Source organism: Astyanax mexicanus, chromosome 13, assembly GCF_023375975.1.
Source record: "Astyanax mexicanus isolate ESR-SI-001 chromosome 13, AstMex3_surface, whole genome shotgun sequence".
NCBI lineage: Eukaryota > Metazoa > Chordata > Actinopteri > Characiformes > Acestrorhamphidae > Astyanax > Astyanax mexicanus.
The window spans coordinates 702,930-717,836 of record NC_064420.1 but is presented as its reverse complement, the minus strand read 5'-3'; the positions used below and the strand labels follow the sequence as shown (position 1 = coordinate 717,836).

Genomic DNA, 14,907 nt, shown 5'->3' with positions numbered 1-14,907 from the left:
TAACTCTAAAGGTTAAGGGCCAAAAAGTGGTAAATATGAATATGGATTTGGATATCAACCCCACAACCTTCTCTTCAACAACCCTGTGCTCTAGCCAACAAGCCTTTACTACCATTAGAAGGTAAAATCAAGGGGCTTCTGCACTTTTCACTGTCATTTGACGCGAGATACAGCCACAAAAAACTTTGGATTTGGATGACTGTGGTGGAACTATCCCCTCTGCACTCGTTTACCTCTTCTTTTCCTACGCTTTTTTATACTAATGAGTTACATCCTCCCATGCCACTTATATAATGTTCTTCACGCAGGTCAGGACGACCTGAAATCCAGCGCTTTTGAGGAACCTCGGCCACAGTAGGGAACCAGGTTAGATCCTGTGCCACGTGGTGGTGGTTTAATGTTTGGGTGGCTGCTATACAGCTGTTGGCTCTCCACTTCTTTCTGCTCTACAAACTAAACAAAGCTCTCCGAGCCAAAGCTTATTCATAGCCCGGGAGAGAGAGAGAAACAGAGAGAGAGAAAAAGAGAGAAAAAGAGAGAAAAAGAGAGAGCCTCCTCAGGTTCCTGCAAGTTGAAGGGCCAAGCCCACCCCTCACTCCCGTCTCCAAAGTCTCGCTTGTTGACTCTTTCGAGGATTTGCTCTCCAAGCTTTATGAAGCAATTGTAAATCCTAAGAGCATTTCCTAAATATTAATGTTCGTCATTTGCTCTACAAGTGTCACACTGTGAATTTAATGTGCGGCGAACTTCGAAGACACGCCATCCCTCAAAACAGAACCCTGCCGTGAACTCGGCCGCTACAGAATTCCACCAGACCCTTCCAGAGCAAACAAACACTTAGACTAATAGAGAAAATTTCCACTTTTCTAAGAACAGAATTGATTCACACATGCACACGCGAACTCCCTGTACACAAAAAAATATATATATAAAAAAAAATCAGACTTCAGATCAGAGAGGGTGTTCCACTTCTTATTTTCTTTTCTAATTCTTTTTTTTTTTTTTATATATATTTCCCGAGGAGTCAACGAGGTTGTTGAAACATGGAAAGGAGGCGAAAAATGAAAAAAGTTCAGCAGCAGCAGCATATGTGCATGTGTGCTGGGTGAGCGGGTGGGCGAGTGGGCAAGTGGGCTGCTGCTCAGGGGCCAAAGGAGGTGAAATGAAACCCCTGTGAAAGTGTAACGAGGAAACATGAGCGCGCCACTGACGCATATTCCGAACAGGAACTTGACCTTTACGGAAAAAAAAAAAAAGAGAGAATAACGCTCCCAGACTCCCGTGATCCGCGGGATTCTCTCCGAAACGTGCGTCACAATCGGACGCTCCACATCACCCAGAAGAATCGATCACGCTCTTCAGATGATGGCTGAAAATGTCAAACCCGCTGGTGAGGACCGGAGAACCCTCATTAGAAGCCTGTGGACACTTTCGCATGAAGGCATTCGTCAGATCACCCCATCCCACCTCCTCCGACTGCCTCCTGCACTGCTGTTGTACTAATGCAACATCAATTAAAATAGCGGAAGCCATCGCTAGCTATAGTGTGAATATCGCATATCCATAATCCAATGATGAAAATGAATGAAAATTAATGAATTGATGCAGCATCTCTGAACAATTAGGAGGATAATTACACTGCCTGCAAGGGGCATTTTTGCTTGATTGGCAACCTACAAAATATAAAGCAAAAACCCAAACTAGGGCTCAATACAGGACCCATAATTAAACATATCGCCTATATTACAATACTGTAAGCAAGGTTTACGATTTATTACGATTGTTTAAATTTCATTTTATAAATTGAAAAATTGAGATTGAAGCTTTCTTCTTGCAATCATACCACTCACACTATATTTGTTCAGACTTCTTCTGATGGTGGACTCATGAACTTTAACATTAGCCAATGTAAGCAAGGCCTTCAGTTGCTTAGAAGTTACCCTGTGGTTCTTTGTGACCTCTTGGAGTAATTTTTGCTGGTCAACACACACTGTAATCTGTGGGTTGGTGGAGTCTAAACTCCACTTTAGAGATGGTTTTGTACCCTTTTTCCAACCTGATGAGCATCAGTAACTCTTTTCTAAGGCCCTCAGAAATCTCTTATGTTTGTGGAAGTGGTATGAATCATGGCATGAACAAGTGTTATGAAAAGTAGATTTTGATAGTTCCCTTTTCTTTAAAGCATTTAATATTAAATTTGATTAAATTCTTAAATTTATTAACTTCTGTACTTGGCAAAAAAATGCATCCTACTTTTACGGTCTAAATCTGAGATGCCCTCAGGCAAAAGTTGTTTTTACCTCTGTTTTTTTCTCTGAAACTAATATTTGATTTGCACCATGACTTAAGCATGGCCTGATGTTTTTTGATGTAATTTTTAACCAATAAATTTCCATTATATTTCCATGACTTTAAGGCAAATTATCATGATCATAAAACATCAGTGCAGACATGGACAATAAAAACCAACTAAATCAACTTTTAGTAGGTCTAAAATAAATCAGATAAACTGTTTAAACACACAATCTTTAATAATAAAATGTACGTCAGATCCTGAGAATCCAGCTGATGTATTTGTAGCTCAAAATATGTTTTCTTCTTCGAAAGTAGACCAAATTTCTATGCGTTTTCCAAAACTTTGAGTATTTTTATGTTTCCAAAAACTTATCCAGGCCTGGAAAATGCTATTTTCAAATTCAATGACTGTATAAACCCTGTATAATGATCCTATTCTGATTTTTACCTTTTAAGGTTGGATCCCTCACCCTAACATTGTCAGATATGGAGCCGGTTGCAGGAGTCGGAGCTCCTGATCAGGGAGCTGCGCTGAATTGCGCGGTGCCGAGCGCAGGGCTGCATGCATGTGCAGCGCAGCAGGATAATGGACGGGGTGTTATTTTCCAGCTCCAATTCCCAGGAGAGGAAGTCCATCAAACCGGGCCGAGCTGCCAGCAGCCCGCAGCCCAGCAGAAGCTGCCTCTCATCCAGACGGCCTCAGCCAAGCTCCATAAATCACACGCTGCATGCCCTCTCCCAAAAGCTAATTTACAGCCCAGACCTGGCAGGCTTTCCCGTATTAAATCACCTGGATCCTCTTTTTTCCTGAAGTGTATTTTGGCTGATGTTTCAGGACAGGTAAGGCTTGTGCCCCTGCATCTACTCAAGAAACGTAATACACGTTCTGGAGAATCACAGAAAAAAAAAAGACCCTGGCTGATTTACAGGCTCGGATGTTTGGATGGTATATCAACAGTACAGTCAGTCCTTCAAGAACAGTCAACAACTGTATGCATCATTACCTACCATTTACCTCCAAAAAAAAAGACCTCTTAATAAAAATAATAACCTGAATTTGCTGACAAGACAATTTAATTTTTTACCCCTGTCTTTGAGTTATTGGGGTATTTGAATTATTGAGTACTGATGCTACTAAACTTTCAATATATTGATTAAATTAACAAAAAAAATGTACATGTGTATTTCCATTTTTCTACAGTAAACAGGTTTTAGGCAGTTAAGGCACTGAATTACTGTTAATTACTGATAATCTGAAGCTGAAGATACAGACAGAATTTAAGAACTGAATTTAAAAATGTCTATAATTGGAGTTTAATAAATATATTTACCCTTTATAGTAAATTTTTTATTATTTTCTCACAAATTCAATAAAATCTGTTCTGTTTTACAGTAGCTGTTTAGTATTCAACTAATCTGGCGATTATTTTTCCGATTAGTCGATTAGTCAGTGATTAATTCGCCATGGCCTCCAATCTGCCTTTCTGTGGTTTGAGATTTTAATACCCAGTAATACCCAAAATATTGTCCTTGGAAAATGTGTAGAAATTGCTGATATTAAGTGAGGAAATGTGTAATCTGTTGTGTTTGGGCATGTTTGGAGATGTAGGCCAAGTTGAGAGAGTTTCCCCAGTTCTTTGTGTAGCATTACAAATTAACGATTTATCGATAACTACCATTTGGAGTCAACAAATTTTTATAATCGGCATTGTCGATTATATCGACTAATCGTTGCAGCCCTAATGTAAACAAGGCAATAAAAGTGCAGATTCACGGACGGATTTGCTGATATTACAGACAGATAGATTACAGATTACAGTCACTTGCATTTTTAATTTAAACACTCAAAATTCTTCATTAACGAGGCTTGTAAAGTAAACACAGCGTTATATTCTTTTAGTAGCAATGGTTTCCGACCTGCTATTTCACCATGGATCCCATGGTCTTTCCCAGAGTTTTTCTGATGGTTTTTCTGAGTCAGGAGCGCTGACCTCAGCTGAGAAAAGAGAGGCCTGAAGTTCTGTAGATATTGTTCTTGGGTTCTTTCTCACTTCCTGGATGATTTTACGCCTTGGTCTTGGAGAGATTTTAGGAGGGCGTTCACTCCTGGGAAGACAGACTACTGTTCCAGTCTTTCTCCACTGACCTCAGAGAGACAGCTTTCTAACTTTCCCAACAAGATAGGCGTTCACAACTGATACGTCTGACTGGACAAACCCATTAAGTCTTCCTCTCCTCTATTTCTCTTCCTCTACTTATTTGTTTTTGTCATATAAGCACTGGATTAATAGAACATGAAATTTAATCTGTATTTAAAATTTGATTTACAAAAATATATCACAGTATATTCCTTAACTGCAGTTGATACAGCATAATTCCTATATCACCAATTTTTGATTGTATGATGCACCATTATATGCCTATTACGCATAAAAGATATATATATTTTTTTTTCATTTTTCAGGAGAGATGCCTTAATATAAAAAGCAAATATTAAAAGTATTTAAACATTTAAAGACTTTTTTTAAATCAAATGTTTGCTTAGTAATGTTCTAATAAAAATCTTCTGGACTGAATTTTTTTTGTTTCTTAATACTATCTAGCCTGATGCTTTATATGAAGCCTAAACTAGTAAGATCTCTATAACGCAGACAATTTTCAGTATAAACAGAAAAGCATGTGATAAAATATTGACTTTTTTATTTTGTTTGCGAAGCTTTAATTTAACTTAATTTAAAATGTATATATAGAAATATGGAAATATCCTGTTTGCTTTGCTGTCTAAAGAGAAGATCTGGTTTTCATTAAAAGAGACTTGTCTTTAAGAATGAGCTGGAGCCCGCCAGTGGCTGAAAGACTAGGAAAGCAGGCATGTAAGATATATATTGTCTATTTTCAAGTATAATAGCACAGATGCTAATCCATCCATCTATCCATCCGTATTGTATGTGTTTTGGACTCTCTTTTTTTACTACGTGATCCCATTGGATGTAGTTAGCCGCTTCTCTTGACTCCCAGTCGCCGACTGAATCAGATATTGAGCATGCGATCACTCTGCGAAGGCTTCACCCATACGACTGAGCAATCCCTGATTTCCCTTCGCACACTTTTTTTTGTCTACAATCTTTTGGAAACTGAAAAACTAGGCTAAAATTGTGCAGTATGTACCTGGCATTAGAAGTTAAGAGTGTGAGTAGTTTTTCTGCTACCTCTCGTGGCTCCCTCTTTAAAATTTCCACACATGGGTTGTAAAAACCAAACCCATAACCCACTAATGTAACATTTACACTCAACGCTGCTGTTAAACTTACCTCGAAATAGCAGTTTCCCTTTGATAAGGGCCGTGAAGCCACATAGCAGCCAACTTCATCAGAGTTCCCCTGATAACTGCAGGAGAGAACAGAGATCCATTTAACTCTTATTATAAAGCCTACTGTGGATAATGCATAATGATACCAGATCAGAATCAAATCAGCAGTCCAATATTTGCTTAAAACTATTAAACAAATGATTAGGTTTGACACAGGCAGGTAGCAACTGGTAAAGCTATTTTCTACTTTTATATGTATTCTACTTTTTTTATTTTCTTTGTCTTTTGATCCAATTTCAAATGTTCCATTTCAATGCTGAGATTTCTAAAAATGTAAAAAAAAATCAGAAAAGATGTAAAAAAAAAAAAAAAAAAAAAAACACAGAAAACTAATAATAATAATAATAAATAAAAGATAAATAACTGTTGCACTACTGTACACTAATAACTACACTATTACATAATCTGATCGCTTAAAATATTAATTGCTCACAGTATCTACAAGTACAAAAAAAAGTGCATGCAGCAGTATGGATGCAACAGATTATTTGCTTGTTAATCCTGTATCTACTTTAACTTTATTTGACCCTTATTTATTTATAAACAGAAATAAAAGTATATAAAAAGAGTCGTGCATGTGCACTTAAAGGAATTTTAGCAGGGATGAAGGTCATTCAGGTCATATGAAGAACAGAACGACAGTAATACCGAATCCTCAAAGGACTCAAATATCAGAAATATGCAAAAACACACAGAGCATTTAATGTTTAGTGGAATTCTAACACCATATTGCACAAAGACTGATGTTTTTTCCGATGCGTCAGACGTGCCTTTCATCTTCTGCTGACCGGAAAACTGCAAAAAAAAGCAGTCCATAACGTTCCCTCAGATTATAATTGTTTCAATCAGTGAGGCTGAGAGACTGGGCCTTGTTTGCGTTTTTGGTGGAAGCTGACGGCTCTAAAGCACGCACACCTCACTGACAATCCCCAGCTTTTCCTCAGAAACAGAAGCCCTGCGCTGTGACATTTACAAACAATGCACACAAAGGCTACGTTCACATTACAAGACACATTTCTCAATATAAGGGATCTGTATCTGTGTGTAATCTGTGTGAACGAATCTGTCCCTGAAACTCCGTCTCACATGCTGCACATTGATACCTGTATAAACGTCTCCTTCTTCACCACCAACAAAAAAACTCATATTAGAGAGACGAGAGACTCGTAGCTTTATAAAGGGAAATGGATGAGTTAGCAGCTCATATGTGGAGCATCTTTTGCTGGAGTGGAGAGTAAACAGCTGCTCTGAAGTTCATGCTCAGGTCCAGGAGGTGCAGAAAAAAGGACAGGGGGTTTGCTTTTGCTGTTTTTTTGCAGCTATATCTGCACAGCTGCACCAAGAGATGCAGTGTGGGTACGAGAGAAGAGAAGCACTTAGCGCTTATGCTTATGCTAATGCTAATGCGTAAAAGCGCAAAAAAAGCGCATGAATTCAGATTTGACCGTTTACATTTATGTCGCATGTCCGTGGATCGGATACGTATCAGATTTAGGACCACATATGAAGGTGACTCAAATCTGATTTGAAGGGGGGAAAAAACGGATTTGGCACGTTTACACAGCCGTGAAAAAATCAGATCTGAGCCACATTGAGCAAAAGATCAGATTTGAGTCACTTCTTCCTGGTAATGTGAACATTGTGAAAATGACACAGATTTTTAAAACTATAGGCATTTGAACTAAATATGAAGTGGCTTTTATCAGGGTGTAAAAAGAACATTTATATCATATTGTAACAAACAAAAACCATGTATTAGAAGTGTGTATTCACTGTTTAACGATCCAGAAGAAGTGAGAGGGTTCGTGAGCTTTCAGACGTACCTCAGAGTGTCTCCATCCTTCAGCATGCGCTTGTAGCGCTCCTGATAGCGTACAGCACGCACTTCTCTGATTTCTCTGATCCTCCGCCTCCAGTTCAGGAACCTGTAGTGTAAATTGATGTCGTCCATCTTCGAAAAGAACAAAAAAACAGTGGAAATAAAAACATTGACACAAGATTAAGAATTCTTGCTTTGCAAACAGATGTTTAGAAACTGCAGCCTGTTTCCTACTCTAATTACTGCATGAAGCACACGTCATCTGTTCTTACTTATCAAAGCTTACTATAAAATATCACTATGAAAACATCATACGATGTCTCTAAAGCTATATTTCTGACATATCATCCATCCAAATGTATATTTTAGTTTTAAAAGATATATAAATGACCTCCTATTGGATATTTCCAGTACTTCCTGTACAAGAACAGCCCAAAATCAGCCAAATCTTTCTCTTTAATTGCTTTAATTGAGACACACATACAAATTTAAATGTTCACACTTTTCGTACCAGATAAAATTAAAATAGTAAACATAATAATGAAAGCTGTGCACGAAAACAAAATTTAAAATTTTAAAGAATCATTAACGCCAATCCTACAATAAGAATGCTTTTTAAAACTGACAATATTAACATGTTACTATTATATAACTACATTATCTCTTTTTCAGGGTCATCATTTAAGCTTCCTGCACCAGTAACTTTTTAGTTTGTATATACACATTTAACTGTTTTAGTTGTATTTTGGTTGTTGTTTGTCAAATTATTTATAAAAAAAACATTGACAAATGCTGGTTGGATGGCCCACCTTGAAAATATTTGCCCCAAAGAACTCTAAAATCAACACTGACAATGCTGAAGACGTGAGGGCAGGGTGTGTCCACACACTTACTGTATGTAGGCTAAAATGAAACTTATAAGGCAGTGAGTAAACTAAGGTGTGTAATGTTATGTACTTCAGCACCAAACCAACAACAAATAAGCTGACGTCCTACGAGAGGTATGGAAACACTGAGAAAAATGTGAGTCACTCTCTGAACCTCAGACACTGTCCTGAGGACACATTGACTCAAACACTACAACGTAAAAATCAACATGTTCAACTTTCAATTACCTGAATAAATCAACTACACATTTTATTAGGAATAATAAGGACATATGCTTCAAAAGGAAGTTACTATTCTTCGATCATTGTTTTACAAACATTTTAGTGAGCCATTTATTCAAAAGGGAAGGTAAACTACTCAACCACAAAGAGTTTCTGCAATATTATAAAAGCTCCCTGATTCACTGGTAATGTCTTTACTGATTCACTGGTGGTGTTGCCGTCGCTACTGATTCACTGGTGCTTATGTCCCTACTGATTCTTTGGTCCCTTCTGATTCACTGGAGGTGTTTTCCCTTCTGATTCACTGGTGGTGTTGCAGTCTCTACTGATTCACTGGTGGTGTTGCAGTCTCTACTGATTCACTGGTGGTGTTGCAGTCTCTACTGATTCACTGGTGGTGTTGCAGTCTCTACTGATTCACTGGTGGTGTTGCAGTCTCTACTGATTCACTGGTGGTGTTGCAGTCTCTACTGATTCACTGGTGGTGTTGCAGTCTCTACTGATTCACTGGTGGTGTTGCAGTCTCTACTGATTCACTGGTGGTGTTGCAGTCTCTACTGATTCACTGGTGGTGTTGCAGTCTCTACTGATTCACTGGTGGTGTTGCAGTCTCTACTGATTCACTGGTGGTGTTGCAGTCTCTACTGATTCACTGGTGGTGTTGCAGTCTCTACTGATTCACTGGTGGTGTTGCAGTCTCTACTGATTCACTGGTGGTGTTGCAGTCTCTACTGATTCACTGGTGGTGTTGCAGTCTCTACTGATTCACTGGTGGTGTTGCAGTCTCTACTGATTCACTGGTGGTGTTGCAGTCTATACTGATTCACTGGTGGTGTTACCCTACTGATACACTGGTGTTGATGTCTCTACTGATTCACTGAAGCTGGTATGTCTGCTGATTCTTTGGTTCCTACTGACTCACTGATGTGAATGAACTTTTAATTCGGAAAAAAAAATTAAGAATATACTGTTTATTTAGGTGATTAACAACTAGAAACCATTTAAATCTAGTTTGGATACTCATGAGACTTTGGCATCAGAAAAAGATTTTTGACTTGACTAAAGAATCCTCTTGGCTTGACTTTATAATATTTTATATTCTATGTTTTTGACGTCCTTGTCTTTGTCCTTTCGCCTTGTAAAGCTATAAAACCTTTCATTTAAAGAATCTATGCTATGCTAGTTGCTAGTAAGTTACATTGATTAATTGCTGTGCTAATATCGTGTTGTCAATAAAAAAACAGTGTAAAATAGTGTGGAGAAAATGAAAACACACCGTGATAAGAACGAATTATTGTTGTATCCATATTAAACTATGATTTATAGATAACAACAAGCTGGAGTTTCGAAACTCCAACCTGAACTCTAACTACCTAAAGTTTACTGACGCTGGCTAACCCTGGAGCTAGCAGGCTAAGCTAAGCTAACTAGCTAGCTCACTGACTAGCCCGTCAGTAGCTCTGTTTAGCTAAACTGTTCAGAGAACCGCTTTGGTTTAAAAGACTCAGAAACACCAACATTTAGTGGCAGAATATTCAGCCGGAACAGAACCGAACCAACAAGCAAGCTAGCCCAGTGCTAACGGCTACAAACAAACACGCTAGCCCAGCTAACCTGAACTCCCCCGCTGCTTCTGCTACAGCGCGTTATTTAGCGCAGCTAAGCCGCGGAGAGAAGCAGCAGATCCCGCAGAACCGCGCGGACGAGCCGCTCAGCTGAGGAGTAATAAATCTCCTCTCCAGTAAAGTTCTTACCTTCACATCAGGAGGGAGGAAGCTGCGATATTTAAGGCCACTTGTGTTTACTCCTAGCCTGGGACTCCATCAGCTAGCTACCTGAAAACTTGGCTAAAGTCTGTAGGACTTTTCCTGTTTACATCAGAGGCCGGCTGATGGGACGCGCCAATAGAAGCGAAAGTGAAGTGAAATGAACCAATCAGAGGAGCCGAGTGATTCACTGAGGCGGGATCTATTTACACCGAGTCACCGAGACCCCCCCCCCCCCCCCCCACACAACTACTGACAGAGTAAATAAAGAAACCAAACTCATGAGACATCCCATAATATTTCAGTGGTTCCAACTGAATCACTGGTGTTTGTGTCTGTACTGATTTACTGGTGTTAGTATGTCTACTGATTCAGTGGTGTCGATGTGTTTTTACTGATTTCCTACTGAATCATCAATGATGGTGTGTCTACTGATTCACTGATCCTTACTGATTCAGTGATGTTGATGTATTTACTGATTCCCTACTGAATCACTGGTGTTGATGTGTATACTGATTCCCTACTGATTTAATGGTGTTAGTGTCTACATATTCAGTGGTCCCTACTGAATCTCTGGTGTTGTAGTATCTATTGATTTATTAGTATGCTAATTCAATGGTGTTCATGTGTTTACTGATTCACTGATGTTGATGTGTCTACTGATTAAGTGGTCCCTACTGAATCTCTGGTGTTGATGTGTCTAATGATTCAGTGGTGTTTGTGCTTCTGATTCTGTGATTCTGTAGACACATAAACACCAATGAATCAAAGTACTGTTAATGTGTCTGCTAAATATCTGGTGTTAGTGTCCCTCCTGATTCACTTTCCCTTCCTTCATTGGTGTTGATGTGTCTACTGATTCAGTGGTCTCTACTGATTCACTGGTGTTGATGTGTTTATTATTCCAGAGTAAAAATAAAGATTGATTTCCTTCAGTGGTCCGTACTGAATCATTGATTCAATGGTGTTAATGTCTCTACAGATTCAGTGGTCCCTACTGTCCCTATGTGTCTGCTGATTCACTGGTGTTGATGTGTCTACTGATTTAATGGTGTCCATGTGTCTACTGAATCACTGTTGTTGATGTTCCTACTGATTTAATGGTGTTAATGTCCATACTGATTCAGCAGTGTTGGTGTCTCTACTAATTCACTGGTGTTAGAGTCTGTACTGGGTTTCTCTACAAATTCAAAAGAATTTGGGTCTCTACTCTCCCAGACTGGTTTTGGTGTGCCTACTGATTCAGCAGTGCTGGTTTTCCTAATAATTCTGCAGTTCTGGTGTCTTTACTGAATCATTGGCGATGATTTTCTACTGATTCAGTGGTTTTGGTTTCCTTACTAATTCAGCTGTGTTGGTGTCCCTATAGTGTCCTGTTAGTGGGTACCAAATGGATGGGACATTCCATTTGCTAAGTTGTGCAGGCATTTAAAATTCCACATATCTGATTTTATGACGCCTACTTGTCTGAGACAGTGTTAACCTTATAAAACCATATTTTTTCCAGTTGAAACATTAGTCCAAACCATCTTCCAGTTTCCATTCTCAGTAGTGATGGGTTTCTGGTCTGATGCAAAACCCTTTCACATTTTCACGGTTAAAAACATATTTATTAACCACCAAAGACAGACCTTTCTCTTACTATACATTACATCTACTATACTAGGAATAGACCACAATTTAAAGTCTTATTAAAGAAGAAAATCAAATCATCATACGGCAGCCCTGATGATTTCCAATCATGTTTACTTTTAAATGAATTACTGTATAATTTTCTTATTTATTAAAGATTCATGTTTGGAGAAATGGGAAGTATACCCTATAAACCCAGCAAATCAACCATCAAATCCTTGAAGATCACATTCCATACTATTAATCATCAAATATATAAGTGATTTTACTGTAGCATATTGGAGGAAGTTGTCTATTCAGTTTTGCATAAACCAGATTTTGGAGCCAATCAAATGAATCAATTGAATAATTTAAAGACACCATTCAATCCTTAAAGAACCCTTGCTACACTATTAATGACATAATTATCAAGTAATATTACTCTAGTACTTTATACTTTATGACATAATGTTATAAGACACACCGGCCCTGCATATTTTACAGGTGTGAGCATTCCCAAGCTGTCCCCAAAAAGATCACTCTTTAAACTCTACATACTAAATCTACTTACTGCCATGACTCCCATAGCTTTTGGTATGTCAGGGTAATTTTAGAAAAGTTTATGTTTTTTTTAGAAGTTCTTATGGACACATTTATCTGATTGCTATAGACCTGAAGCACATAAATATACCTCTGTTTTATTAGAATTGACACAATATAAACTTGTATCGCATTAAATGTGATTGTATTGATTTTCCAGGCGATTTACTGACTGTTACAACAGTTAAAGAAGGGGAGGAAAGGCGGAAAAGTTCTGCTGGAACTCGTTTGGAAAAGCAGAACCCCCCATTAGCCTCCACTGGCCTGGCGTGTCTCTTGGAACATTCTCCTGTGCACACTACATGTGGAAATTGAGCACAGGGCTGGGTCTCAATGTTCTAGGCCTTGGATGGAAATGCAAGACGGCAGGTGATTTTTGGTCGCTTTATCAAGATTGATCAGATTTAATAATATGGGCAGCCGGAGTATGTTTTGAGAGGAGAGTGAGTGCCTGGTGGCTTTTCCAGACAGAATTCAAGGAAGTTTTGACTCAGCTGTTTAACCGAAAGCTCCATTCCAGCTTAGGGCTCAATCAAACAGAGCAGCAGCCAAGTCAAGGCCAAGGCCAAGACCTGTCTGTGTCTCTGTCTTTGTCTTTGTAGTAGACCACACATGTCAATACAGTGAGATAAACATCTAAATCCTGTTTGCTTCTGCTCATACCATCTTATCTTTGATATCGCCAAAAAAAGAAAAAACCCTATCCTGCTCATTCGTGACAAAAATCAAATAAACAAAAGTTGGTGCTCAAAGGGCTCCTCCTGGCTGCTTGGGAACTAAAAGCATCACCATCATAAACATCACCGTTTCAAAAGACCTCAGTCCTGTGGCCTTAGTTTGGCTTCTACAAGACAAGAAAAACATGTGTTCAAACAGAACCACCTGTTTCCAAACCCGGACGTGTTCATTTCAAAGTAGCAGTCAGCCATCTGAACGGTATAAATAGCACTGGTCATAATATGACAACTTTACTGGTTTTAGTTGATTGTGATAGACGACAGCACGGCACATCCCACGCGAGGTCCAGGCCTCGAGGTATTTAGGCTAAAGGAAAAGCAGGCAGACGTCACAAAGTCTCCCCCTGGAGAACAGACTGAAATGGTTGAGCGGGGAGATGGATTGCATTATTAGCTGCTGGAATGAATCGAATTGTGCTCCTTCCATGGAAAACACTGCCCACAATTATCCAGAAGACCATGCCTTCCTGCTCCAGCCTAAACTTCCAGGTGACAAAAGTCTTATCGGCTGCCTGCAATCCCTCTCACACATGGAAATATGACGTTATTTCATTATCATTTTCATTACATTGCTTTGTTAACTTATTTAAGAAATGTATTCCATTACAGATTACTGTAACTGTAAAGTAATCAAGAGAAATACTCTACTACCAAACACCAAACTTATGGTCTTATGGTCACATTAAGTTAGGCCAGCTGTAAACTGCGCACCTTACAGCTTGATTTAGGGCGTGTCAGCGTGTCTCTGCTATCGTAACGATGGGAAAAGTACCCTTCAAGAGCCAGGTGTGCTCCGACTTTGGTGCATTGCTATTTTAACAGCGCAGTGCTTCTACACTTCTCAGCAGAGGAAACTGGCCTACTCATTCTCGCTGTGAAGGTGTTCTGTTCATTGATCAATAATGTAAAAGTTGGGTTTGCAGCGAGTCAATGTTCACACTTGTGCAGCTAAGATAGGTATGGATGTCTCAGTGATGACTTTTGTGTGTGTTTATAATAATTCAGTGGAGCACCTGTGTTTTCCACCTCAAAGATAGCAATACGCCAGAAATTTACCTGAACACTACCCGAACACTTTTAGACCACCACGCCCATCTGCGTAGATATATGCACTCTGCTTCCATTATGGTTAAAGAATATCACATGAGATCTGCAGCGTGAAGAGCTCCCTCTGTTGCCCCACATGGAAAATTAAGTTTGCTAATACTTAAGGTATTATAGCAGCTCTTAAAATCAAAACTCATACACTTTAAACTTGGACCGTTTCAGTGTCTTAAGTAGACTCCTGAATCAAGTTTTCTTTTGCATATGGGAACGCATCAGCTAAATGGCCCCCAAAGCAAGCTGAACTGAAACCACCTCCCCAAAAGGTATCGGTACAGTTTGTTTGTGGTTTATTACGTAGGCTGAATGGTGTGTTCATTTTGAAAACCACTTCTCCTTTCGCACGTAAAACCTGCAGTATAGGGAAGTGTACTGTATGCATTTTGTCTTTACCAGGCATTTTGATCATTAGTTGTCATTAGTAATATGGAACAAGGCCTGTAGTCAGTGTGCTAAAAACCTACAGCTGAGAAAACTTACCTTTCAGTAAGACTAA

General features: G+C 39.0%; 1 protein-coding gene across 2 annotated transcripts in view; it reads right to left on the bottom strand.

Moving 5' to 3' along the window:
• spryd3 (SPRY domain containing 3) overlaps positions 1-14,907 on the bottom strand; it is a 58,969-nt gene that overhangs the window by 40,705 nt on the left and 3,357 nt on the right. The window contains exons 1-3 of one of the 2 annotated variants that reach the window (XM_022677054.2): positions 10,348-10,507; positions 7,489-7,616; positions 5,607-5,682 (exon numbers count right to left, since the gene is read on the bottom strand). In XM_022677054.2, coding sequence (XP_022532775.1) covers positions 5,607-5,682; positions 7,489-7,616 — 204 coding nt within the window. In that variant the 5' untranslated portion in view covers positions 10,348-10,507. Of the gene's footprint in view, positions 1-5,606; positions 5,683-7,488; positions 7,617-10,347; positions 10,508-14,907 lie in introns of those variants that run through there. The other variant, XM_022677055.2, reaches the window with a different exon arrangement.